At 47.7% G+C, this 22,224-nt stretch overlaps 11 protein-coding genes and 2 non-coding genes across 17 annotated transcripts; 7 read left to right on the forward strand and 6 right to left on the reverse strand.

Annotated features, from left to right (window-relative positions):
* Nucleotides 1–124: 124 nt before the first annotated feature.
* LOC120453782 (succinate dehydrogenase cytochrome b560 subunit, mitochondrial) lies at nt 125–881 on the reverse strand. The gene is made up of 2 exons (XM_039638630.2): nt 789–881; nt 125–731 (listed from the first exon to the last, which is right to left on the reverse strand). Coding segments are annotated over exons 1-2 (516 nt in total). The 5' UTR covers nt 791–881; the 3' UTR covers nt 125–217.
* A 270-nt stretch (nt 882–1,151) lies between these two features.
* LOC120452982 (translationally-controlled tumor protein homolog) lies at nt 1,152–2,207 on the forward strand. Its single transcript, XM_039637479.2, has one exon. The coding sequence runs from the start codon at nt 1,286–1,288 to the stop codon at nt 1,802–1,804; it is 519 nt and encodes a 172-aa protein (XP_039493413.1). The 5' UTR covers nt 1,152–1,285; the 3' UTR covers nt 1,805–2,207.
* Nucleotides 2,208–3,206: 999 nt separating this feature from the next.
* Nucleotides 3,207–5,452, reverse strand: LOC120452995 (zinc transporter 7). Of its 2 annotated transcripts, none has more exons than XM_039637499.2 (4): nt 5,228–5,452; nt 4,849–5,045; nt 4,358–4,777; nt 3,207–4,275 (listed from the first exon to the last, which is right to left on the reverse strand). In XM_039637499.2, exons 2-4 carry the CDS (start codon nt 5,027–5,029, stop codon nt 3,776–3,778), a joined length of 1,101 nt encoding a protein of 366 aa, XP_039493433.1. In that variant the 5' UTR covers nt 5,030–5,045; nt 5,228–5,452; the 3' UTR covers nt 3,207–3,775. The 2 variants fall into 2 exon arrangements, with proteins under 2 accessions (XP_039493433.1, XP_039493432.1); XM_039637498.2 differs by having other exon boundaries at nt 5,103–5,448.
* A 907-nt stretch (nt 5,453–6,359) lies between these two features.
* On the reverse strand, nt 6,360–7,337 carry LOC120453225 (40S ribosomal protein S25). The gene is made up of 3 exons (XM_039637820.1): nt 7,197–7,337; nt 6,629–6,905; nt 6,360–6,565 (listed from the first exon to the last, which is right to left on the reverse strand). Exons 1-3 carry the CDS (start codon nt 7,197–7,199, stop codon nt 6,492–6,494), a joined length of 354 nt encoding a protein of 117 aa, XP_039493754.1. The 5' UTR covers nt 7,200–7,337; the 3' UTR covers nt 6,360–6,491.
* Nucleotides 7,338–7,478: 141 nt separating this feature from the next.
* Nucleotides 7,479–8,887, forward strand: LOC120453230 (transcription factor Ouib). The gene is made up of 4 exons (XM_039637830.2): nt 7,479–7,698; nt 7,759–8,546; nt 8,600–8,671; nt 8,728–8,887. The coding sequence occupies exons 1-4, from the start codon at nt 7,582–7,584 to the stop codon at nt 8,861–8,863; spliced, it is 1,113 nt and encodes a 370-aa protein (XP_039493764.1). The 5' UTR covers nt 7,479–7,581; the 3' UTR covers nt 8,864–8,887.
* Nucleotides 8,833–11,128, reverse strand: LOC120453227 (zinc finger protein 184). 3 transcript variants are annotated; one of them, XM_039637822.1, is made up of 5 exons: nt 10,755–11,128; nt 10,323–10,696; nt 9,485–10,260; nt 9,085–9,420; nt 8,833–9,020 (listed from the first exon to the last, which is right to left on the reverse strand). In XM_039637822.1, the coding sequence occupies exons 1-5, from the start codon at nt 10,984–10,986 to the stop codon at nt 8,900–8,902; spliced, it is 1,839 nt and encodes a 612-aa protein (XP_039493756.1). In that variant the 5' UTR covers nt 10,987–11,128; the 3' UTR covers nt 8,833–8,899. The 3 variants fall into 3 exon arrangements, with proteins under 3 accessions (XP_039493756.1, XP_039493758.1, XP_039493757.1); XM_039637824.1 differs by lacking the exon at nt 10,755–11,128 and having other exon boundaries at nt 9,485–10,255; nt 10,323–10,442; XM_039637823.1 differs by lacking the exon at nt 8,833–9,020 and having other exon boundaries at nt 9,283–9,420; nt 9,478–10,260.
* A 125-nt stretch (nt 11,129–11,253) lies between these two features.
* On the reverse strand, nt 11,254–12,885 carry LOC120453231 (J domain-containing protein CG6693). The gene has a single exon (XM_039637831.1). It carries the CDS (start codon nt 12,608–12,610, stop codon nt 11,711–11,713), a length of 900 nt encoding a protein of 299 aa, XP_039493765.1. The 5' UTR covers nt 12,611–12,885; the 3' UTR covers nt 11,254–11,710.
* Nucleotides 12,886–13,234: 349 nt separating this feature from the next.
* Nucleotides 13,235–16,355, forward strand: LOC120453229 (60S ribosomal protein L3). Of its 2 annotated transcripts, XM_039637828.2 has the most exons (6): nt 13,235–13,371; nt 13,605–13,797; nt 13,990–14,158; nt 14,814–14,949; nt 15,282–15,671; nt 15,907–16,355. In XM_039637828.2, exons 1-6 carry the CDS (start codon nt 13,369–13,371, stop codon nt 16,264–16,266), a joined length of 1,251 nt encoding a protein of 416 aa, XP_039493762.1. In that variant the 5' UTR covers nt 13,235–13,368; the 3' UTR covers nt 16,267–16,355. The 2 variants fall into 2 exon arrangements, with proteins under 2 accessions (XP_039493762.1, XP_039493763.1); XM_039637829.2 differs by lacking the exons at nt 14,814–14,949; nt 15,282–15,671; nt 15,907–16,355 and adding an exon at nt 14,513–14,812 and having other exon boundaries at nt 13,354–13,371.
* LOC120454728 lies at nt 13,846–13,923 on the forward strand. Its single transcript, XR_005616660.1, has one exon. It is a non-coding gene; the product is annotated as a small nucleolar RNA U43 (small nucleolar RNA).
* LOC120454729 lies at nt 14,270–14,348 on the forward strand. The gene has a single exon (XR_005616661.1). It is a non-coding gene; the product is annotated as a small nucleolar RNA U83 (small nucleolar RNA).
* A 566-nt stretch (nt 16,356–16,921) lies between the features above and the next one.
* LOC120453232 (antigen 5 like allergen Cul n 1) lies at nt 16,922–17,914 on the forward strand. Its single transcript, XM_039637832.1, has 2 exons — nt 16,922–17,077; nt 17,131–17,914. Exons 1-2 carry the CDS (start codon nt 16,964–16,966, stop codon nt 17,803–17,805), a joined length of 789 nt encoding a protein of 262 aa, XP_039493766.1. The 5' UTR covers nt 16,922–16,963; the 3' UTR covers nt 17,806–17,914.
* Nucleotides 17,915–18,205: 291 nt separating this feature from the next.
* On the forward strand, nt 18,206–19,686 carry LOC120453228 (protein arginine methyltransferase NDUFAF7 homolog, mitochondrial). The gene is made up of 2 exons (XM_039637827.2): nt 18,206–18,582; nt 18,636–19,686. The coding sequence occupies exons 1-2, from the start codon at nt 18,259–18,261 to the stop codon at nt 19,623–19,625; spliced, it is 1,314 nt and encodes a 437-aa protein (XP_039493761.1). The 5' UTR covers nt 18,206–18,258; the 3' UTR covers nt 19,626–19,686.
* Nucleotides 19,639–22,027, reverse strand: LOC120453226 (GRIP and coiled-coil domain-containing protein 1). The gene is made up of 3 exons (XM_039637821.2): nt 21,811–22,027; nt 19,932–21,756; nt 19,639–19,875 (listed from the first exon to the last, which is right to left on the reverse strand). Exons 1-3 carry the CDS (start codon nt 21,890–21,892, stop codon nt 19,695–19,697), a joined length of 2,088 nt encoding a protein of 695 aa, XP_039493755.1. The 5' UTR covers nt 21,893–22,027; the 3' UTR covers nt 19,639–19,694.
* Nucleotides 22,028–22,224: the final 197 nt, after the last annotated feature.

Genomic DNA, 22,224 nt, shown 5'->3' on the forward strand with positions numbered 1-22,224 from the left:
CCGAGATCGCTATATAAGTCACCGAAATCATTAGAAACACGCACACTCTGCAAATTGCAGCGAACAACAAACGAATACAGCGCACCCAAAGCAACAAAATAAATTGCGTAACACAACAAACACCTTTATAAATATACACACTACATGTATTTAGTATATAACAATTTTCACACAGTGTTTGCACTAAAATGTAATAGGTCTAGCCGGGGACTTTGACTTAGAGCAGGGCCAAGATAGCGGATAGCACAAAAGAGGTGGCGACCATTGCGTAACCGGTGGAGTAAACCTCCTTGATCTTCAGGAACCGTCCGGTGTCCCAGAGCAGATGCCTTATACCATTGGCGGTGTGATAGCCAGCCGGATAGGCGATGATGAACTTGAGGGCGGTCAGAGTGGCGCCACTCAGCTGGAGGCCCTCCACCATGGTCACATAGTGGCTGATGTCGTGGGAGGAGATCAGAGCGCCCAGTCCCAGGCCCCAGACACCCACTCCCAATGCCAATCCTGTGCCACGATGGCAGATCGAGAGCATGGAGGTCAGCTGGGGCTGGTAGATGGTCAGATGGGGCGAAAGCTTCCTGCCCAAACGCTCGTTCTTCTCAAAGAACGACTCGTCCTTCTGGGTTTCGGCCACGGAGACCACCTTCATCGATACCGGGCGGCTGGCAGCGGCCATCTGGAGGCCCTGGCGCAGCGCCGGCGAGCGGATCAACGAGCTGGAGAGTGCATACCTGCAAAAAGCAGTCACAAATCAGGGTTTTCGCAGTGCCATGACAGAAATTACGTACATTTCCCTGTTTTTCACTCGAACTTGTATTGATGGGACCGTACACTGACTGCGCGATATTACCGCAAGCAGTGATGCCACTACGTTGGAAGAAAACAAGATAGTGTCAATTTCATATTAACTGTTAAGCAGTTATATGTATATAGTTTATATTCTGCTTCCTTATGCATTTTTATACAGTATGCCATATTTTAAATGTAGCAAGCACATAAATATATCGTAGATACATCTCTTTTAAATAAGAAATTGAAAACAAGAAATCATCGATATTATCAATACGAGCACCAGGCGCTGCCATTACGTAGTAAGCGTTGCCAGACCGTCGCCGGCACCGAGCGAGTTGGCAGTTCATTCGCCATTTTTTCTCGCTCATTCTTTTTGCTGTTCGAGTGAGCGCGTGGCAGGTCGTTTCGCAGTGTTCCCGGTCCGGTGCAGTTGTAGTTGCATTTTCGCCAGCGATTTAGACGCCATCTTCCGATACCCGACAACCCAATCACCATGAAGATCTACAAGGATATCATCACCGGGGACGAGATGTTCGCCGACACCTACAAGATGAAGCTGGTGGACGAAGTGATCTACGAGGTGTACGGCAAGCTGATCACCCGCCAAGGTGACGATATCAGGCTGGAGGGCGCCAATGCCTCCGCCGAGGAGGCCGACGAGGGTACCGACATCACCTCGGAGTCGGGCGTGGATGTTGTGCTTAACCACCGACTGCAGGAGTGCTTCGCCTTCGGCGACAAGAAGTCGTACACCCTCTACCTGAAGGACTACATGAAGAAGGTGCTGGCCAAGCTGGAGGAGAAGTCACCCGACCAGGTCGACGTCTTTAAGACCAACATGAACAAGGCCATGAAGGACATCCTCGGCCGCTTCAAGGAGCTGCAGTTCTTCACCGGCGAATCCATGGACTGCGACGGCATGGTGGCCCTGGTGGAATACCGCGAAATCAACGGCGACAGCGTTCCCGTGCTCATGTTCTTCAAGCACGGTCTCGATGAGGAGAAATGCTAGATGGATCCCAATCCGACCCAGAAGCATTCTACCCCAAACGGAACCTATACTCATGCATACCTTCTACACATATATTTATCAGATGCTTAGTTACAATTTTGAAAGTCTTAAATTTATGTTAAAACGATGACAAAAATGCCTGTCCCTCAATCTGTGCGATTTTAGTTTTGATTTCTTTCGGCCGGAGCACTCATAAATTCGACTTAATGTATGTTTATTGTTTAATCACAGCGAGCTAAACAATTGAATTGCGCCAACTATTGTAATTAAAATAATATTTTGATAGCAACACCTACAAATTAGTATGCATTTTCGCTAAGAAATTAACAAAAAAAAAAACTGACCGAAAATGGGAACACCAGTACTGAAATTAAACGGAACACCTATACAAAACAACTGTAAATCCGCATGTCTGTACTTCTTTCCAAATTTACAGTTATGCGTAGGTAGACGCCGCCATATGGTGGCGTGAGTGGAAGCGAGAGGGCGCCACCGCCGTCTGAGTCACAGACTTCAGTTAGTTTGTTGCTGCTTTTGGGGCAATCACGGAGTTATTGACCTTTGACAGTGATGTAGACATGCCCCGCACCTATACCAACACATCCACGGACATTTTGGAGGTCATGCGCAGTGGCACACGATTTTCTGCACGTTGCAGTTCGACTTGCCCCAGTTTCTCACGTTGACTTCGCCCTAACCTCAACAACGCTAACGAAATGCGCCGCTCTCGCTGAAAATTGGGATTCTATAATCTAATTCCAGGTCGGGCAATACGTACGTCTTTATCTGCTTACGGGGCGGGGCGCTGCGCCCCAGGTGCTATTTCCATTCCAGCGAAACGTGTCGACCTGTTGCCGTTTGTCGCGTTAGAGATGCGCACAGTAGGCACTCGCTATGACAAACATAGAATATTGTCTGTGCTCGAATGAGTTCTTTTAAAGTAAATTCTTATGAATAATATTTTATTACATTACAATCTAGCGAAAATACGAATTACGTATTTTTAGGTCTACGAACTAAAACCAATTTTAATTGGTTTTCTCCGATTTTTTTAAATCATACAAACATTGATGAATTTAAATGTTTTCTTTGTATATAGCTAACTTTCCATTCTTTTTAAGTGGTATTGAAATGAAGTTTTGTTTTCACAAAAGTTTTTATGAATAGAACAATGAGCTATACAAATTCTTGTTTATTTTGGGTGTTTTAAAGTATAAAGATTGATAAAAATAAACAAATAGTAAACGAGATTATTTTAACTGCGAAGCCTTTGTAAATAATTAAAATAGGTTTATCCAATCAAATTACTTACCATTGATTAAGTAGAAAGTGGTTGTTCGTTTGAACCCAACAAATAACGAATATCAAATACCCACCCAACCGGAATTAAAACTCCTTTCAGTTCGGTTTACGTATAAAAATGCTAATAACAAATTAAATTTTATTTCGTTCATAATTTTGATGCTTCAAACTGTGGCAAAAACGATTCACTTTATGCACTTCCACCGCACGGCGGAATGTCCATGGAAATGTCAGTCAGAATTAGTTGCTATTTTCTGGTTTTGTTCATTTTGAATTTTAAAAAATCTTTAAATATTTATATTTACCTTTGCACAATTTCTTTCGCTTAGCTTACAATTACACTAACGCTCCTCGATATAGACTATCGCATATGTATGTTATGCCATGCTTTCAGTATGTATAGAATTGGAATGGAATGCCGATCGCATTTCAACAAATACAGAACGTTTATAAGTTAACAAAATTCGGAAATATACTAGTACAACTGAAAATCAAACATTTTGTTTTACTTAGCTCTTGGAGGGGACTATCAAAAGTGATGGAGGGTATTGTGGCGCTGCAGTATACTAAAATTTCATTATGTTTGAGGACACCACACAAACATACAACACGCGCTGATAACTATACAGATCATTGTACAAGGACACCGGTGGGTCGATCCCATCGGGATCAAACATAATCTAACTGTATGTAGATCTGCTTAACGCCCACCGCCTCGAAGATCATCCGCGTGTGCGTCACCACGTATTTGGGATCGACGTTCTTGGACACCTCCAGCTTGAGGGCACCCACATAGACATCGGAGCAAAGTGTCCAGAAGTGCGGCTCCTGCACAGCATAGACGCCAGCCAAGCCGGTGACCTTCTGGTAGCATTGCGGCAGTGAGCGGTCCAAGTCGGATGGCTGTCGCTGCATCAGGATCATGATCGACTCCTTGATCAGACTCAGCACACTGAGCGCTATCAGCAGGGCAATGAAAATGGAGCAGATGGGGTCCGCAATCATCCAGCCGAACATGTGCATCAGCACCGCCGAGATGATCACGCCCACCGATCCCAAAGTATCGGCCAGGATGTGCAGGAAAACGCCGCGCATGATCTGCGAGTTGCTGCCCGACATGTCCCCATGGGAGTGTCCATGGCTGTCATGATCGTGCGAGTGTCCATGGCCTACAAATGGGCGGATTTGCAAGTAGTTTTTAGAATATCCGGAATTTATATAAAAAAAAATGTAATTTGCTATTGCAGTTACCATTGTCCAAGGTGATGGCTTGGTGATTGTGATTGTTGGCGTCATTGTGGCTGTGCGAGTGCCCGTGCCCATGACCACCACCATGGGAGTGTCCGTGACCACCGTGCGAGTGTCCATGTCCGCCGTGATTGAAGGCATAGATGCCCACCAGGTTCACCAGCAGTCCCAGCACGGAGACCACAAACAGCCGCTCGTGCTTGACCTCCGGCGGCTCGATAAGTCGCTCCACGCCCTCCGACAGAATGAAGAAGGCGATGAACAGCAGGAACAGGCTATTCACAAAGCCGGCCAGCACTTCGGCGCGCACATAGCCGTAAGAGAACTTGTCGTTGGCCTTCCACTTGGTGATAACCGAGGCCGCCAAACCCGCCAAGAGGCCAGTGCAGTCGAAGAACATGTGGAATGAGTCGGAGATCAGGCCTGCGGATTAACCATCAAGTAGGTTATAAACTGCGGATAAGATAAAAAGCCATTAGTGGCCAAGCACGCACCCAAACTGTTCGTCACAATGCCGTAAAAGAGCTCCACGAAGGCGAAGCTCAGGTTGAGCAGCAGAAAGAGGAACAGATTCCGGGAGTTGCGGTCGGAGAAGATGAGTCGCTTCCAGCTGTTGAGCTTCTCCCGGATCCGGTAGCCCAAGCTGCTCCGGTCCTTGTGCGAAAGCGGTATCATCTTGCCGGTTTTGGAACTGGGGAAAAAAAATGTACATGAGATTCAAGCTCCTAAGATAACACACTTTGCATACGTGGTATTATCGGGTGGCTATAGCCGTGCTCCAGCTGATTCAGTGATTCCCACTCCGCTTCTGGCCGGGTTCGCGAGAATCTTTATCAGCGGCGGCAGGTCTCTTTTCTTTGATTCCGAAATTACCTCACAACCCAAACGCTTCCTGCTCGACTTCGTCGTCGTCGTGTTGTGTGCACAGTTGTGCGGCGCGGGCTCGTCGATCTGCGATTTAGCTACAGCTTAATTCATTTTTACTGGCTACCAGATACCAGAACCGAACTCCCGTCTTTGCCAGCACCAAACCAATCTGCCGTGTTGTCATCAAAATAAGGGTAACCACGTAAACATTTCGTACGAGCGCACGCACTGCTTCGTTGTGAATGGTAAGCGGGCACAGTAAGCTTCCTCCTGGAAGTTTGCTGGGTATTCATTTACTGTTCGGTTTTAAGTTGCATAGTTACATTTGTTTACATATTTCGGTATTTCATTTGAAAAATGGTTCGAATATAAGCCACACATATACTAATTCTAAAGATGTTTGATTTAATCCGAACTTTTGTAAGTTATTATACGACATTTTAATCATTTGTTAAAGTGAACAATGCTTGTTTTATGTATTCACGTATTACGTCTAACCATTTACTTGAATTGATTTTTGTTGACTACAGATAGCCAAGAGAACATTAAATTAAGAAGTTGCACATGAGTGCTCACTGTCACGTGAAAACGGAAGGGGTGAATGGCTTTGAGGGAAAGAAGAAGACGACTACTAATTCTTATTGGAAATTCGTTATTTTTTGTATAAACAAATATAAATACAGTTATTTATTAAAAATAAGCAAATTTGTTCTGTTAAAAGTGAGCTAAAGTTAATAATCCATGCTCTTATTATTTGTATTAATAAGATAACCATTCAAAGTGCTAATTCAGCTGATAAACAAATTTCTGCAGCTGTTTTGAAAATGAGTACTCATGGAATAGATTCTTACAAAATATTGAAGAAATTTGTACACTCATAAAAGTACTCTCGAAAGTGAACGCATATTGCAATGCATAAAGATCGCTATTATAAGAGTTCTCAGTATTTTGATTTAAAAATACAGTGCACGGTTGCCGTTCAATTCGCGAGAATAGACAGCTTTTCACTGCAATGATTATCACGGTTAATATTATACATTCCCAGCCGGAAAACTCCGTCTACTTCATCAGACCGCAGCTCAGTGATACACCTCTCGATAAAGGGGTATATTTATATCAATTAAACATCACGCAAATGTCCCTTACATCAATAAGAAAGCAAGTTTATTCAACGTTTCACACACAGCGGCATCGTAGTGCTATCGATACAGAGTTATATTGTAAGGCGACCGCGACTACAGCGATGCGAGATGGGCAAAAGGTAAAACATTTACGCCTCATCACCCTTGGTGGCACGTGTGTAGATGACCTGGGAATGATGCTGCACGACCTGCTTGATCAGACCTGAAAGCGGAGGAATTGTAAATAAGGATTTGTTATGGGATGAAGTGCAGCCAGCAAACGTACCCTTCTCGCGCAGCTCGATAAGAGCACGCTTGGCCAGTGAGCCGCGGATCTTCAGACGCTCGGAAACCACCGATGGGGTGATCAGCTTGTAGGCGGGCACTTCCTTGTACAGCTTCTCGTAGGTGGCCTTGTCGAACAGCACCTGGTTGTTCAGCTTGTCCCTGACTTTTCCCTTGGACCACTTCTTCTTCTTGGCCTTGCCGCCGCCGGATCCCTCCTTCTTCTTTTGTGTCTTTTGCGGCTGCTTGGCCGACGACTTTGCGTCCTTCTTAGGCGGCTAAAATGTTAAAAAGAAAAGGCTTGTGTTATTTGCTGGCACTTGTATCGGACGTATGTAAATAAGTAAACTCCATTGACCACCGGAGCAGCACCTGGAGTTGGCCGCTTTCGAGGTTAAAGGCATGCTTTTGTTTTTCGCCCGGATTTTCACAATTTCCCCCTTGCGGTGGGTGGTGTTTTCATGGCCCAGCCCTGAGGCGGCACTTCAGTCATGTTTTGCCTCCATTTGCGGGACACTTTCACAGTAAAAAACTATTATTTTCGCAGAATTTGGTAGCAGCGAACTCACCATCGTGAAAAGTCAATGCAGAAAGATGGAGGGCGGAAACGGCCAGAGCTACCATCCATCGTATAGGGTTGCTCGCCTGCCTATCGATAGTTAGTTATGAAGTGTGTAAAAATACTAAATACTATTTGTAATTCATTTCGCAAATAATAGGTATTGATATTCTTTATCCTAAAATGTAAGGCTAGTTTATATTATTTTCTTTTCAAAATGAGTATTCTCTAAATCGTTACCCATGGAATTAGGCAATTGTTTTGACTATCGCACATATGTAAATTAAGTGTGACCGCTGCGTTTGTCATGTGAAATTTGTCATTCTGACCTACGGTCACACTCACATGCATGTCAAACAAATAAATTTAAATAATTGGCAAATCAATTGCATAAAATGAAAGAGTTCTGCCGCACCTGCGGCCAGACCGTCGTGGCCGAACAGTGCCTTCAGATCTTCTCGCCCCAGGGTAGGAAGCTGCTGCAATGCGTCCGCTCCATAACAAACTGCTGGGTAAGCAAAAAATTCTACTCAGTTTCCGTATCCAACAAGAATTTGTTTACCATCTTGCAGCTGCAGAATGTCCAGGATTTGCCCAATCACATATGCATGGACTGCCAGCTGCTGCTCAAGCAAGTGCAAAAGTTCCGGCGGCGATGTGCAAAGATCGAAAAGTACTTCGCCAGGCGGCGGAGGAGAATGAATCTCGGCGAGGCTCCCGCAGCCATGGAACAACTTCCCGTCCAGCAGGCAGCTGCTCCGGATCCACTGGGCATTGACGAGCTGATGGCAACCAGTGAAATCAAAATAGAACCCACCCAGTTACAAATGGACGAGGACCCGCAGACGTTGTATCCCGAAAATCAGCTTGAACAAAGTCTAAGCTATGAGAATGGACCGGGTGAAGACTTTCTACCCCTGCCCGAGGACTATGGAGAGGTACAGACTGAAGTGGCGGCCACCACCGCCACCTCCACCACCAACGAGCCACCACAGCGAAGAATCAAGAACTCGGCCAAAATTAAATCCAAGAAGCACACAATGCGCATGGGCCGTAAGCTTATCCATGTGAAAGTCATCGATGATAAGCAGCCAAAGCGCATTGTGGACCGAAATGGACCCAGTGCCAAGCCCTGCATCTGCGAGCACTGCGGCAGGCAATTCAAAGACACCAGCAATCTCCATGTCCATCTGCTACGGCACACGGGCACCAAGCCCTTCGAGTGCGAGCAGTGCCATCAGAAGTGCTACACCCTCCACCTGCTGCGGCGTCACCAGCTGAAGCACACGGAGGGTCCCTACGCCTGCACCTTCTGCGGCCTGGAGTATAGCACGAACAGCTCTCGCGTGAGACATGAAAGGTGGGTCATTCACAAATATCTAGCCACGAGATATAAATGTTTCCGGTTTACAGGGAGGCGTGCAAGAAGGGACGAGCGCCGCAGTCCAAGTGGGAAATCATTAAGAAGGGCGAGCGCACTTTCCAGTGAGTTTCTCGTGGCTAATGCGCATTTCTCTATCTAATTTCCCTATTCTCCTCAGCTGCGAGGTGTGCGATCTCTGGTTCCTGCGCGCAGGCAACTTTACGCAGCACATCAACTCCTCGAGTCACATTGAAAATGAACGCAGAAAGAAAAGAAAATCAAACTCAGTGCATCCAGCCGCCATAAATTCATAAATGAACTAAGTGAAAATTCAAAAAGAGGCACTCGTTTCATTCGGTTTCAACAATTTGTCCTACGCCCATTTTGCGCGCATTATCCTGATGCATTTTGCTGTTTGCATGGCTTTTCATGTTGTACTTGTAGCGAAAATGCACATTGCAGACTTCACACCTGCATAGATGAACAAGGAATTATATGATTACTTAACCAGTTTATGAATAGCTTCATAACTCACCAATAAGGACGTTCGCCGGTGTGAATGAGCTCGTGCTCCCGCAGCCGCGTGCGCTGATAGAATCCCTTCAAGCAGACGTCGCACTGCAGCGGCCTCTTCTCGTGGGTCATCTCGTGGCGCTTAAGCTTGTTGGGATCCGAGTAGCTCTTGCTGCACCGCTGGCACTTAAAGGCGTTCGCATCTGTATGCGATTTGATATGCCAGCCCAGTGCGTACTTTGAGGCGTAATGCTTGTGACACAGCTTGCATTGATAGCGTATATCTTCTCGAGGCTTAGGCATGGGCTTCGGATTGATTCGCTTTACAATCAGACGGGGAGCCGCATTGTGGACCTCACTGAAATGGATACCAATAAGTACAGGGAAAGTTTGTGCATGTCACATGTATATTTACCACTCACCTCTCGTGCTTCTGGCGAGCTCCGGCATAGGCGAATGTTTCGCTGCAGAAACCACAGCCGAAGGGAGTTTCGCCACGGTGGCGGATGCGAATGTGCATGTTGCGCATGTAGGCATCGTAGAACGTCTTCGGACACTCGCTGCACTGGTAGTTCTTGGTGCGACTGTGGCGGAGCATGTGGATTCGCAGATTGTGGGACATGCGGAAGGCCTGGCCGCACTGATCGCACACAAAGTTTGGCGGCTTAGCCCGTAGCTGGGCACGCCGTATGAGATTCCTCTCTTCTTTGGTCTTTGGGTTGGGAGTGCGCTTTGGTTTCTCCTCACAAGCTGCCTCTTCCCTAGTTCTGGGCTTCCTAGCAATTGGTGTTGCCTTCTTAAGCTTTGCTTTTTCTTGCCCTGTGTATTGATCTATCAGGTCCTTGAAGATCTTGGCACCCAGGGCCACACTAAGTGGATCCTGAGCGGCGGGTACAGCGGATTCGACGACGCCCTCTTGACTTGATTGGTCATCTGATGCGGCTTCGTCTTCAACATGCTCTCCACCTGCATCTTCAATCTCTTCCACATTGGTGTACTCCGAATCAGATAGCAAGTCGTGCTCTGGTGATATTGTATCCTTATTTTGAGCCTCTAGCTGCAGTTCATCAGTTAAAGGCTTGGCTTGGTTGATCCTGAGCTCGGTGGTAATGCACATCTCCCGGAAATCGATGGCCTGATCCAGGGCTAATTTACACGCCGGACACATGAGGCGCGGCTCGTCTGGTTTGTGACTGATCTACAGGATAGTTGGAATATTAAATGTTTTTTTTATATTATATATTTGTACAAATAACCAACCCAGACACCGCTTATGACTTCAATGTGAAAGAGGAGGACACTGTTGGCCGGGTCAAAGAGATCCTTGACCGTGGAGTCCGCGGCGAAGTCCCTGTAGCATGTTCGACACTTTTGGAGCTCTTCCAGCTTTTCCTCGCCAGAAAGTGGATCCAATTCCATTTCAACAGTTTCCGATATATACACATTATCGTGCTCAAATGAGGCAGCCACCGGGGGGATTGATTTGGTATTCTCCTCCGCCAGCAGCTCAGCCACTAGTTGCTGGTTCCTGCGTCGCTGTGTCCTCTCTTTGCGGGCTCTTTCTGATCTGCTTTCCTGGCTTTTGTTTATGCAGGGCACTGCACCTGGTCGCAAAGTGCGCTTTTTGGCCAATCCTGAGGGAACGACAAGGCCGTAGTTGGTCATCTTTATGGGCTCATGTATGGAACTCACCCATTTCGAATTTTAGGGAACCCTCGATGTCCTCATCCTTGAAATGCTCGATGCAAATGCAGGCATTCTTGCACTTAAAGGACTCCTCCGTATGGCCGCAGAATGCGAGCCAAGCTTTGTATGCATCCGGGCACTTGGGGAAGCGGTAGAAGCCCAAACGCTGCTGCTGAGCCGCATTCCTTTTGGATCGGCAGTCAGAGGAGTTTCGGCAATGGGGCACCGCACATCGCATATTTTTAGAATAAAGTGCGCAATGTTTATATTAAATAATCTGATAGTGTGACCAAGTGTGGCGCCGCCACGATGCCCACAAGTCGAGGTGGTTGCATTGGTGACGTCACAAAATTTGGGTAATATTTGAAATTACACGATTATTTTATAATCTTACGAAAAATGCGCTTTATTTGACCCACACAAAAAGTATTGTATTGTTGATGGAACCATCAGATTATTTTTCCTTACTAAAAATTTAATTTTTTAAATTATAAACACTGCAATATGTGATTTGAATTTCTTGCGAACCAAGTGAATGAAAAACTTGTATTCATTATGCAAAAACTTTTGGTTACGGAGTAACATAATGGTGACGATTTAAAACTATGCATTTCTTTTCCCACCTAATATGAATCTAACGAAAAATATAAGTATACGTACATGGATAAATACATACACTGGTAGGCACAATTATTTTGACAAAATGTTCTTTCGTGTTCCTCAGTTCTCTTTGATCAGCTTGAACTAAAATTCTTCCTGCTTTTTTTTATATGCCATTATTAATATGCTACTTATGAACTTTTGCGCACTCTTTGAACGCTGCTGATAAAAGAGTTCTGAGGAACACGAAAGAACATTTTGTCAAAATAATTGTGCCTACCAGTGTAAGAGTACCTAAGTCTAAACTACGTGATATATAGATTAAGGAGAGTACGATAAGGAGTGAAGGAGGAGGACTGGCACTAGTTTTTGCCCTTCTCCACCCGGCCAGTCTTGACTCCACTGAGCTTCTGTTTGGGCTCCTTCTTGGCGGCGGGCTTCTTGGACTTCTTTTTCTTCTTCTCGAAGGCGCTGAAGTCAACCGTGTCGGAGTCGTCCTCGTTGCCGTACTTCTCCATCAGGCGGTCCATCAGGGAGCCAAAGTTCGACTCGCGCTGATTGCGTCGCGCCAGGATCATTTGCTGCAAGTCGCCACCGTTTTCCTCCAGATCCTGGTCGTCCTGTTCCTTCTGGCGGCGCTTTAAGCGCTCCTTGATGACCTTAGCTTCCTTAAATTCGCGCGCGTACTTCTGGTGGCGCTTCTTGCGCTTGGCGGCTGGCTCCTCGGTGAAGATCTTGTACTCGGGCACCTCACCGCTGGCAATCATCTCCTGCACGATCTTCTGAATGCGCGGCTCGTCCTCCACCCTCATGAATGGCACATGGTTCATCAGATAGTTGATGCAACCCTTGCCGCCCAGATACGCCTTCTTCACGTCGGTGCGCTCCAGTTCTGATCCCAAATACTCCTTCTCATAGTTGTTGATATCCTCCTCGGTGATGGGCTTGAAGATTTTGCTCCACAGCTCCAGCCACGACGACAGCTTGGACTCGCTCTCATCGTCGTCGTCGATCACACCCTGCTCGTCGTACAGCGCCCGCTTCTGGGCGTCGGTGAGCACCTGGTAGACCTTCGATAGCACCTTGAACTTCTCGGTGGACTCCGCCTTTTGCTCATCCGGCACTCGATCTGGGTGAACGAGCAGCGAGAGCTTGTGGTACGCCTTCTTAACCTCCTTCTCGCCGGCGCCCTTGGCCAGGTCCATCAGCTTGTACACATCCCGCGTCCCAAAGTACTTTTCGCACAGCTCTAGCGTCGACATAGCGAATTTCGTATTTCGTATCTCTTATTTTGTATTTTTATTTTTCGCACAAACACTACTACTACACAACAAAATGCGCCAAAACGCCGCGCTAGTGTGGCCGTGCGTGGAGCAGCCAAAAATTATAAATTCAATGGCGCGAGACTTCGCTATGTTTATATTTGGTTTACTTTGCAATAATTTAGTCATTATTTACTTGTACTTTTATCTAGACTTCGATAAAATGCTTTTCTTTCAAGTTATGGATATTATGATTCACTTTCGTGGACACATTGATTTGCGTTTTGACTTTTAATCATTTCTGAGTGTATCTCATAACCTGTGTGATAAATAATTTTTGTGATAAGTAACTCAATGCAATTTGAAAATGACAAAATTGTTACATTTTACATTTCAGGGCTGCATGACATTCGGCGGTTTGTGTCCTTGCTAAAAGTTACCGGGGCCATTATCAGTGGATTTCCTCTAAAGCGGTGGTTCCATTAATTGTTTAGTTCCTGTTTTGTAATTTTAAGCCTCTTCAGACACTCTGCCATTTTCAATATGTGTGTGTTGCTTCAAAACATAAATGTTAAGAATTAAGCCACTGTAAAATTTAAATGTGTGGGATGCTACAAAAAGTGACCTTAAACTCACCACTAAATATACCAGAAAGGTAATTTTCAGAAAAGTCATAACTGGGCACATTGTAGTCTATATAAGGAGGAGGAAGTCGGAATCTTTTCTTTTCCGTTTTACATCGTCTGAAGAGAACAGACATGGTAAGCAATTCGATTAAATAAAATTATATATATACAAGTGAACGGTGAAGATCGATAAATAAGTAAAAATAATTTATAAGTTGCAAAATATTAGTGATTGAAAACACTGAATGCAACTAAGTCAAGCAACGAGCAATTTGTGTGCACAGTTTGCACTTGCAACATCCACGTGTTCACCTAACCTCAAAGTAAAGAAACTCAGTGTGCTGACGGATTTTCTCCATTCATTTTAGTCTCATCGTAAGTTCTCGGCACCTCGCCATGGTTCCATGGCCTTCTACCCCAAGAAGCGCTCAGCGCGCCATCGCGGCAAGGTTAAGGCCTTCCCCAAGGATGACGCCAGCAAGCCAGTCCATCTGACCTGCTTCATCGGCTACAAGGCCGGCATGACGCACATTGTGCGCGAGGCCGATCGTCCTGGTTCCAGTAAGTACCCACATTCGTCCATCAACTGTCGAAATCTTACCCCTTTCCATGATGATTTACTAGAAGATTTATGGTTAGAACACAACTGATTAACCGTGATTATCTCAACTAGGGCGGACTGACTAAGCCCATTCAATACATTGTCTTTAGGGAATACCAATACACGTTATTAATGGCTTCTTTCTCTTGCAGAGATCAACAAGAAGGAGGTGGTCGAGGCCGTCACCGTTCTGGAGACCCCACCCATGATTGTGGTCGGTGCTGTGGGCTACATCGAGACTCCCTTCGGTCTGCGTGCCCTGGTCAACGTTTGGGCCCAGCATCTGTCCGAGGAGTGCCGTCGTCGCTTCTACAAGAACTGGTATGTATCGAGGACCACGTGGTCTTTCTACTCCCCACCTCTTGTCGCCATTTTGTTTGCACCGGGTGTACACACACACAAAATGGAGGTCACGTGTTTTCTACTCGAGTCTGGATGATGAAAAATTGGTATCTGAATGAGCAAATTATTGTTGAAACCTTTGAGCATCTGCTGCCTTCCTTCTGATCGGCCTCTTAGAAAACAATTTGTTTGTTGCAACACTTAATTATCTTGTCAGTGTTTCACTTGTGAACAATGCTGATTAGTGCGCTATTTTGTGTGTGTGAACTTCCGTTGAAGAGTGTTTCCCTCCTCTAAATAACCCCCTATTAAATGTAAAACAAAATCATAAAGTTCTTCGATCAGCTTGCTGAGAGAGCTTTTCAAATCGCTGAACGTTGTGTGAGCTGTCAGGTTCTCTTTGATCATGGGGCCCAAGCAGTCCCTGGTTAATTGAAATTGCCTGACGAGTGAGCACGACAAGGAAGACCGCATCTCCGCTCGCCATTAGTTTGCGATGAGGTGCACTTCCTGTTCTATCTCGCCCCACATGAACAGCGCGGCTAAGAAGTTGGAGTTGTTGCGACACCCAATGGATTGCTACATTACGCTCGTTTCTGACCACTGCGTCTCCAACTTGACCATCGTCCATCAGGTACAAGAGCAAGAAGAAGGCCTTCACCAAGGCCAGCAAGAAGTGGACCGATGATCTCGGCAAGAAGAGCATCGAGAATGACTTCCGCAAGATGCTGCGTTACTGCAAGGTGATCCGTGTGATTGCCCACTCGCAGGTAAATATCAGTTCTATTTGTTTCCTATTCCATTGTATTTCATTACGACGTCCTTGGCCTTGTTGCGCCACTGGCGCTGGGTCCTCGGGCTCGGTGCCTTTGGTGCGCCTGGCCTAAAAAGCATTCGCGCCGTGATTTTCGATGCACGGTTTAGGGATGCAACGTCGCAGAGCAAACTGCCCCTCGGGTGGCGGGACTTGATATATTCCAGTAACGGTGCGGAGCCGTTTAGGCGATGATAGCGCGGTTAAACCATATCACGTACAGTCCCAATTTCCAAAGCCTCAGTGTGGATGAAACTAACTGGAGTCCTACTCTCTATTCGCTTTCAGATCCGATTGATCAAGCAGCGCCAAAAGAAGGCCCATATCATGGAGATCCAGCTGAACGGTGGCTCCATCGAGGACAAGGTCAAGTGGGCTCGCGAGCACTTGGAGAAGCCCATCCAGGTCAGCAACGTGTTCGGCCAGGACGAGATGATCGACTGCGTCGGCGTGACCAAGGGTAAGGGTTTCAAGGGTGTCACCTCGCGTTGGCACACCAAGAAGCTGCCCCGCAAGACGCACAAGGGTCTGCGCAAGGTGGCCTGTATTGGAGCCTGGCATCCGTCGCGTGTGTCCACCACCGTGGCACGTGCTGGTCAGAAGGGTTACCACCACCGTACCGAGATCAACAAGAAGATCTACCGCATCGGTGCTGGCATCCACACCAAGGATGGCAAGGTAAGCACTAGTACACATCCATTTCACTTGGACTTAAATCCTATCTGGCTGTAGAAATCTGTTGCTCTGATGATAAAAACCTTAAAAATATTATCGACATCGAAACAAAAAAAGCTTGAAAAGCCATGATATTTATAATGATAGGACTGATAACAGACCTCAGCTACATACGATTGAATCTTTAATCCCCTTATCCAAGACTACAGTAATCTAATGCAAACTGTATCGCTTGCAGGTCATCAAGAACAACGCCTCCACCGAGTACGATCTGACTGACAAGAGCATCACCCCCATGGGAGGCTTCCCCCACTACGGTGAGGTCAACAACGACTTCGTCATGATCAAGGGCTGCTGCATCGGCTCCAAGAAGCGCATCATCACTCTGCGCAAGTCCCTGCTGAAGCACACCAAGCGCTCTGCCCTGGAGCAGATCAAGCTCAAGTTCATCGACACCTCGTCCAAGATGGGTCACGGTCGCTTCCAGACCCCTGCCGACAAGCTGGCCTTCATGGGTCCGCTCAAGAAGGATCGTCTCAAGGAGGAGGCCGCCGCTACCACCGCTGCTGCTGCCGCCGCTACTACCACCACCGCTTAAGCAAAATGTGTCGTTTAATTGTCTGCTCGCTTCTACCGCCAACTGCTGTGGTAGGGCGGCGATCAATAAAAAGATTTTGGCTAAGCTAACTCAAATCTTTTGAATTGATTCTAATGGGGAAAGACTGCCAAATATGGTATTTACTGCCGTTCACTGATTATTGATTTTACAATCCAATAATGCAGACTGTTTCGCGACTTCTGCTTTATTTTAAAATATGTACATACAAGTAGGCTTAATTGTTATTTATTATAGAAACCTAGGACACTAGTAAATAGTTTATCCACAATAAAAACAAAGTACCCAAAATCTAATGGTTTCTAAAAAAATTTAGCAGTATATCTGCAAATTCTTTGCCTAACAAACGAGATTAGGATGACTCATGGCCACGGAATTTGCTAGAATATTTGGGTGGCACCCGAAAAATAAGGCTAGCACAGTAGAGTCTAAGGAGAGCATTAGTGGCTGCAATCTTAGTGCATTTTGGCAACTGGGAGTCCGAAGTCTGTGGCTCCCCTTTTATATGACACCTGAGCATGGTTAAACAAATCGTTCCTGACCAGACATTCCTGGAAATGCACCTGTAACAATACTTGGCTGCAATTCCGTTCCAGTTACGAGGTAAAGCCTACTCATAGATGTCCTATAAATAGAGTACTCTGGGTAGCTAAGCCTCAGTCCACAACCAGCCCTGAAAATGGCTATCAAGTCTCTGATTCTGCTGAGTTCCCTGCTGGGATTGAGCCTTGCAGCGGACTACTGTGCTCTGCCCACCTGCCTGGACAAGCACATTGCCTGCAACAACAAGGGAGTAAGTAGTGCTAGGTACCCAAATTCCCTTGGTGCTCACCGTTCTTCGCCCAGAACTTCAGTGAAAACTGCCCCAAGGACGTGCGGGAGGTGAAGATCGATCCGCATCACAAACTCATCCTCAATCTCTTCAACGAGCTGCGCAACAACGTGGCTGGAGGCAAAGTAGAAGGCTTACCCAAGGCGATTCGCATGGCTAAGATGTCCTGGTGCGAGGAGCTTTCCCACCTGGCCCTGCTCAACGTGAAGACCTGTGAATCGCTGCCAGATAAGTGTCGCAGCACCGAGAGATTCGCCTACGCCGGCCAGAACAACGCCATTTTCCAGTACAGTGGAGCCGAGACGGAGTACACCGATGCGGAAATCATAAAGGAGCAGATCGAGAACTGGTTTGCTGAACGCTCGAATGCCTCTCCCGAGATCCTCGCCAGCTTCCCGGAGGAGCTTCCCAACAAGGCTGTGAGCAAGTTCACCATCGCGGTGGCCGAGAAGAACACCCATGTGGGATGTGCCGCCGTGCGCTTCTCCCGGGACTTTTACAACCACTTCGTGCTCACCTGCAACTTCGCCACCTCGAACATTGTGGGTCAGCCTGTCTACACTCCGGGAGAGAAGTCCACCACCGGGTGCAAGAACCGATATGGAGCCGCCTATGACTATCCCAACTTGTGCTACGCCAAGGAGATCTACGACAACGAAAAGGTCGTTGAGAACGCCAAGGTGTTTTAGGCATGAAACGGACTTGGATTAATGACAGATGACGGAACTAGCTCAATATGTAACTTTTTATTTTAAGTGTGCTGAAAGAATAAATTTTAAATATTTATGTTTGCATGTACGTAACGATTTTGTGTTATCCAAACAGCTGTTCGGTCAGCAAGTGGGCAGCACCCTTTGGGGGCATTGCTATACCCTCTAGCTGTGGTAGAGTATACCTATTTATTGATGCATTCAAGACAAAATTACTTCTAGGATAATTAAACAGTTCTGAAAATTAATGAAATCATATTTATATTTAATGAATTTTATGTTTTATTGTATGACAAATCCTGTTAATAAACCACTTTTAATCACGTTGCTCTTTGTATAATCGTAAGAAGTTAAATGCAGGGTATCCAGTCGTCATCATCCGATCAACGCACATTTTATTTATTTTTGTCCCAACTTTTTCGCCGGCCTAAAATGTTACGCGAAGCTTTTAGGATCGGCAGCAGGCGCTGGTATAGCTACAAGTCCGTCCGTCGTCCGAATCTGGGTGCCACTAGTGTTCCAAAGGTGGAGCCGCCGAAGGAGCAGCCGGAGGAGTCCTCCAAAGTGGAGAGCGGACATGGCAGCCTGGCCAAACAGCTGCGGGCCAAGATTCTGGCCACCGGACCCATTCCAGTGGCGGAGTACATGCGCGAAGTGCTGACCAATCCTCAAGCTGGCTACTACATGAACCGGGATGTGTTCGGACGGGAGGGCGACTTCATAACCTCGCCGGAAATATCACAGATCTTCGGAGAGGTAAGATAAATACATACAAACCAACTCTTGCTGATCATATCTCTTTGGCACAGCTCGTGGGGATCTGGCTGGTGAGCGAGTGGCGCAAGATGGGCAGTCCATCGCCCTTTCAGTTAGTGGAACTCGGTCCAGGTCGCGGCACTCTGGCCAGGGATGTGCTGAAGGTGCTCACCAAGTTCAAGCAGGACGCCGAGTTCTCGATGCACATGGTGGAGGTTAGTCCGTTTCTGAGTAAGGCACAGGCACAGCGCTTTTGCTACTCCCACCAAACTCTGCCGGAGGAAGCGCAGCTGCCCCATTACCAGGAGGGCACAACGGCCAGCGGAACGAAGGCATTCTGGCATCGCCGCCTAGAGGATGTGCCGCAGGGATTCTCCCTAGTGCTCGCCCACGAGTTCTTCGACGCCCTGCCAGTGCACAAGTTGCAACTGGTGGATGGCAAGTGGCAGGAAGTGCTCATCGATGTGGCATCCTCTGATGGCGCTCAAGACGCTGGCTTCCGTTATGTGCTCTCACGCAGCCAAACGCCCGTATCGAGTCTTTACCGACCAATGCCCGGCGAGACACGATCCTGTTTGGAGCACTCCCTGGAGACGGAACGCCAGGTGGGACTGCTCGCCGAGCGCATTGAACGGGATGGCGGCATCGCTCTAATCATGGACTATGGTCACTTTGGCGAGAAAACCGACACTTTCCGGGCCTTCAAGCAGCACAAGCTACACGATCCGCTGCTGGAGCCGGGCAGCGCTGATCTCACGGCCGATGTGGACTTCAAGCTGGTGCGGCACATCGCTGAGACGCGCGGACATATCCATTGCTGCGGTCCCGTAGAGCAGGGACTGTTCCTGCAGCGAATGCAGGGAGAGGCTCGACTGGAGCAGCTGTTGGCACATGCGCTGCCCGAAAACCAGGAGATCATTCGCTCTGGCTACGAGATGCTTACGGATCCGGCGCAGATGGGCAGTCGCTTTAAGTTCCTGGCCATGTTTCCCGGCGTACTGGCTCCCCACCTAGACAAATATCCCATCGCCGGATTCAGTTAGTTAGCAATTTAGGTTTCGATTTTAGGGACTTAAATATGTTGCACATGATTGTTAAACAAAATACGAATGTTATTTCTTCTGGAATGATGCGTTGATCGCCTGCATCTCTGCGGTGGTGAACTGTAGTACCGCCGAGATGGCGTTCAGCATGTGACGCTTGCCGTCTGCGTCTCGGGTAACAATGTAGCTGATAATAACGTTCTTCAGGTACTCCAGATTGGCACCCTCGCGCGTCTTGCAACGTTCGAGTCTGAAATGGGAGGTTATGGCATGACTTTTCAAGATAGCTGGATGACAACGACACACCTGTCCACCTGCTCCTCCAGGCACTCGATCTTCTCGTGCATTTCCTGCTGAGATGTAACCTTGTCCTGAATCGCCTTCCGCAGCGTCGACTCAGCGGCGTACTTGGCTTTCCGCAGCGTGGTGATTTCGATGTCCTTGCGCGCCAACTCGTTGGCGTAGTGCAGCATGTGACAGTTCTCGCCCATGGACATTTTCTTGGAGCGCACCTTCAGCTTCCTTTCCCGCTGCTCGCCCTCCACGCTGTCGGTGTCGGAGGAGTAGTGGAAGGAGTCTGCACCTGCTTCCAGTGTGGGTGTGGCCAGCGTGCTGCCTACACCGCTGGCCGAATGAAAGACCTCGAAGGAGGTCTGCAGTGTCTTGATCTCCTGCTCCTTCTCATCAAGAAGCTGCAGTGACCGCTGGCGCTGCTTCTGCAATAGCTGTTCCAGCTCGTTCAACTTGCAGCGGGTCTCGTTCTCCAGTTCAGCCTTGGCTTCCTGCCACTTGGTTCGCTCGTTCTTCAATGCCAAGCGCAGCTTTTCGCCCTGCTGTTTTAGTTCGACTTCCGCTTCGTCAATGTTGCGATTGAGCACCTGCACCTTCTCCTGCAGCGTTTGGATGTGCGAGTGCTGCAGCTGCACTTTCTGTTCGAGTAGTTGTCGCTGCTGCTTGGATGCCTCTAGCATTTGCTGCACTCCCTGCAGCTGCTGCTCGCAGTGCGCGTGACTTTCGACTCGTGTTGCTGTTTGGCCGCTAAGTGATAGGATCTCGCCGAGATCCAGAGGATTGGCAGAACGGGCATTGGCATTGGTGAGCAATTTCTTCAAGCGTACCATCTCGTCAACCAGGGTGGCTACGTCCACGTCTTCGTTCAGCGCCCTTAAATTGGTTGTAGGACGCACGTGTGCCTGCTCCAGATCCTGCAGCTGCTGCTTTAAATCATGGATGCTGTCCTGATCTTGCTGACGCAGCCGATCGTAGCTGCCCACCGTGGTGCTGAGCTCCGCTAGGCGTGCCTCCAGACTGGCCACGCGATCCTCGTGCAGCGCCGCCTGTCTGCGACTCTGTTCCTCTGCCCGCAAGACCCGTCGCTGTTCCTGGCGAATGGCCACTGAATGTTGCTCCTTTAGCTGCTGCATCTCCAGGCGCACCTGCTGAAGGAGAGCAGCGCTGTCCGCACTCGCTGACGCTGCTGCCGAGTGCTCTGCCTTGGTCTGGAACTGTTTCAGCTGGGAGCGAGCCTCCTTCAGTTGGGATTGCAGTTCGCGCAGTCGGCTGTTTTCAGCTTCGTTGCTGGCGAACTGGGTCTTAAAGTTGTTTAGCTGCATCTCGATGTTGTCCTTCAGATGGCGCTCGTCCGCATAGAGCTTCTGCAGTTCGCGGATCATGAGCATTTGGTTGTTGGTCTCCTTCTCGCGCTCCTGTCGCTCCACAATCCACTTGGCCTTGACCTCGTCCACGTCGCCTTTGGCCCGTGCTGCCTGCTCTTTGGAGCGCACATGAAGCTCCTGAATGGTCTGCTCCTTCTGGGCGATTTGGCTGCGCAATTGTTTTTTATCAGCCTGAAACGAAGCCTCCATGCGGGATTTCTCAGCGGAAAGAGTGGCCAGCGAGTTCATCAGGGTGATAATTTGGGTCTGTAGTTGGCCTTCGGCCGGCGGAGCAGGAGGACCCGCTACAGCACCCTCGGCTGCTCCATCCCCAGAGTCTGTGCTGGTGTTTTGTGACTCCACCTGCCTGGCTGGCGATCCGGACTCGCCCACTGCCGTGGCCTCCGCATGCGCCGCTAGACTCGTCTCCAGTGCCTCCTTCTCCTTCAACAGACCCTTGTAGGCAGTGACCACGTCTGCAAATTGGATTCCATTAAGCCCATTGCAATGGAAATTCATGTATTGCTCACCTTTCAGTCGCTTCTCATAGCGGCCCAGTTGCTCCTTCTGGCTGGACACCAGCTCCTCCAGCTCCCTCTGTCGTCTATCCATTTCGCCCCGAGTGAGATTTCGTCGATTTACTTTTAGTTGGCTTAGTAATTCAGTTTATTTCTCTCCCGTGGCATTTTTGCAATCCTTTTTTCAATTAACAAATTTCAGCAGCTGGCACGCGGGCCTGCCAACTTGTTGTGTTTGCTCAGCACCTAAAAATCGCCAGTATTCTGATTGAAAATGTTGTTTTCTTTATATTAAGGTTTTTCCATTTTTAATTAATAATTAATAACCAATTATACAACAAATTAAAAATGTTGCTTCGTTTCTCATTATAATTGATTCATGTGTTCAATTTACTAATTAGTTTAGTAAATATGTAATTTAATATT

The sequence above is a fragment of the Drosophila santomea genome, chromosome 3R, assembly GCF_016746245.2.
Source record: "Drosophila santomea strain STO CAGO 1482 chromosome 3R, Prin_Dsan_1.1, whole genome shotgun sequence".
Taxonomy (NCBI): Eukaryota; Metazoa; Arthropoda; class Insecta; order Diptera; family Drosophilidae; genus Drosophila; species Drosophila santomea.

Excerpts from the sequence above, each read along its gene's own strand:
- LOC120452982 (XM_039637479.2), top strand. The coding sequence starts at position 1,286 with ATGAAGATCTACAAGGATATCATCACCGGGGACGAGATGTTCGCCGAC.
- LOC120452995 (XM_039637499.2), bottom strand. The coding sequence starts at position 5,029 with ATGATACCGCTTTCGCACAAGGACCGGAGCAGCTTGGGCTACCGGATC. Across the intron at positions 4,778-4,848 it reads CATTGTGACGAACAGTTTGG|GCCTGATCTCCGACTCATTC; the intron begins GTGCGTGCTTGG and ends GTTAATCCGCAG. Across the intron at positions 4,276-4,357 it reads AGCCATCACCTTGGACAATG|GCCATGGACACTCGCACGAT; the intron begins GTAACTGCAATA and ends GCCCATTTGTAG.
- LOC120453225 (XM_039637820.1), bottom strand. Across the intron at positions 6,566-6,628 it reads TATCGAGCTGCGCGAGAAGG|GTCTGATCAAGCAGGTCGTG; the intron begins GTACGTTTGCTG and ends CTCCGCTTTCAG.
- LOC120453230 (XM_039637830.2), top strand. The coding sequence starts at position 7,582 with ATGAAAGAGTTCTGCCGCACCTGCGGCCAGACCGTCGTGGCCGAACAG. Across the intron at positions 7,699-7,758 it reads GCTCCATAACAAACTGCTGG|CTGCAGAATGTCCAGGATTT; the intron begins GTAAGCAAAAAA and ends ACCATCTTGCAG. Across the intron at positions 8,672-8,727 it reads AAGGGCGAGCGCACTTTCCA|CTGCGAGGTGTGCGATCTCT; the intron begins GTGAGTTTCTCG and ends TATTCTCCTCAG.
- LOC120453227 (XM_039637822.1), bottom strand. The coding sequence starts at position 10,986 with ATGCGATGTGCGGTGCCCCATTGCCGAAACTCCTCTGACTGCCGATCC. Across the intron at positions 10,261-10,322 it reads AAGTCATAAGCGGTGTCTGG|ATCAGTCACAAACCAGACGA; the intron begins GTTGGTTATTTG and ends ACTATCCTGTAG. Across the intron at positions 9,021-9,084 it reads ACCGGCGAACGTCCTTATTG|GTGTGAAGTCTGCAATGTGC; the intron begins GTGAGTTATGAA and ends TCATCTATGCAG.
- LOC120453231 (XM_039637831.1), bottom strand. The coding sequence starts at position 12,610 with ATGTCGACGCTAGAGCTGTGCGAAAAGTACTTTGGGACGCGGGATGTG.
- LOC120453229 (XM_039637828.2), top strand. Across the intron at positions 14,159-14,813 it reads CGTCGCTTCTACAAGAACTG|GTACAAGAGCAAGAAGAAGG; the intron begins GTATGTATCGAG and ends ATCGTCCATCAG. Across the intron at positions 15,672-15,906 it reads TCCACACCAAGGATGGCAAG|GTCATCAAGAACAACGCCTC; the intron begins GTAAGCACTAGT and ends TATCGCTTGCAG.
- LOC120453232 (XM_039637832.1), top strand. The coding sequence starts at position 16,964 with ATGGCTATCAAGTCTCTGATTCTGCTGAGTTCCCTGCTGGGATTGAGC. Across the intron at positions 17,078-17,130 it reads TTGCCTGCAACAACAAGGGA|AACTTCAGTGAAAACTGCCC; the intron begins GTAAGTAGTGCT and ends TTCTTCGCCCAG.
- LOC120453228 (XM_039637827.2), top strand. The coding sequence starts at position 18,259 with ATGTTACGCGAAGCTTTTAGGATCGGCAGCAGGCGCTGGTATAGCTAC. Across the intron at positions 18,583-18,635 it reads TATCACAGATCTTCGGAGAG|CTCGTGGGGATCTGGCTGGT; the intron begins GTAAGATAAATA and ends TCTTTGGCACAG.
- LOC120453226 (XM_039637821.2), bottom strand. The coding sequence starts at position 21,892 with ATGGATAGACGACAGAGGGAGCTGGAGGAGCTGGTGTCCAGCCAGAAG. Across the intron at positions 21,757-21,810 it reads CTATGAGAAGCGACTGAAAG|ACGTGGTCACTGCCTACAAG; the intron begins GTGAGCAATACA and ends TCCAATTTGCAG. Across the intron at positions 19,876-19,931 it reads CTGGAGGAGCAGGTGGACAG|ACTCGAACGTTGCAAGACGC; the intron begins GTGTGTCGTTGT and ends CTCCCATTTCAG.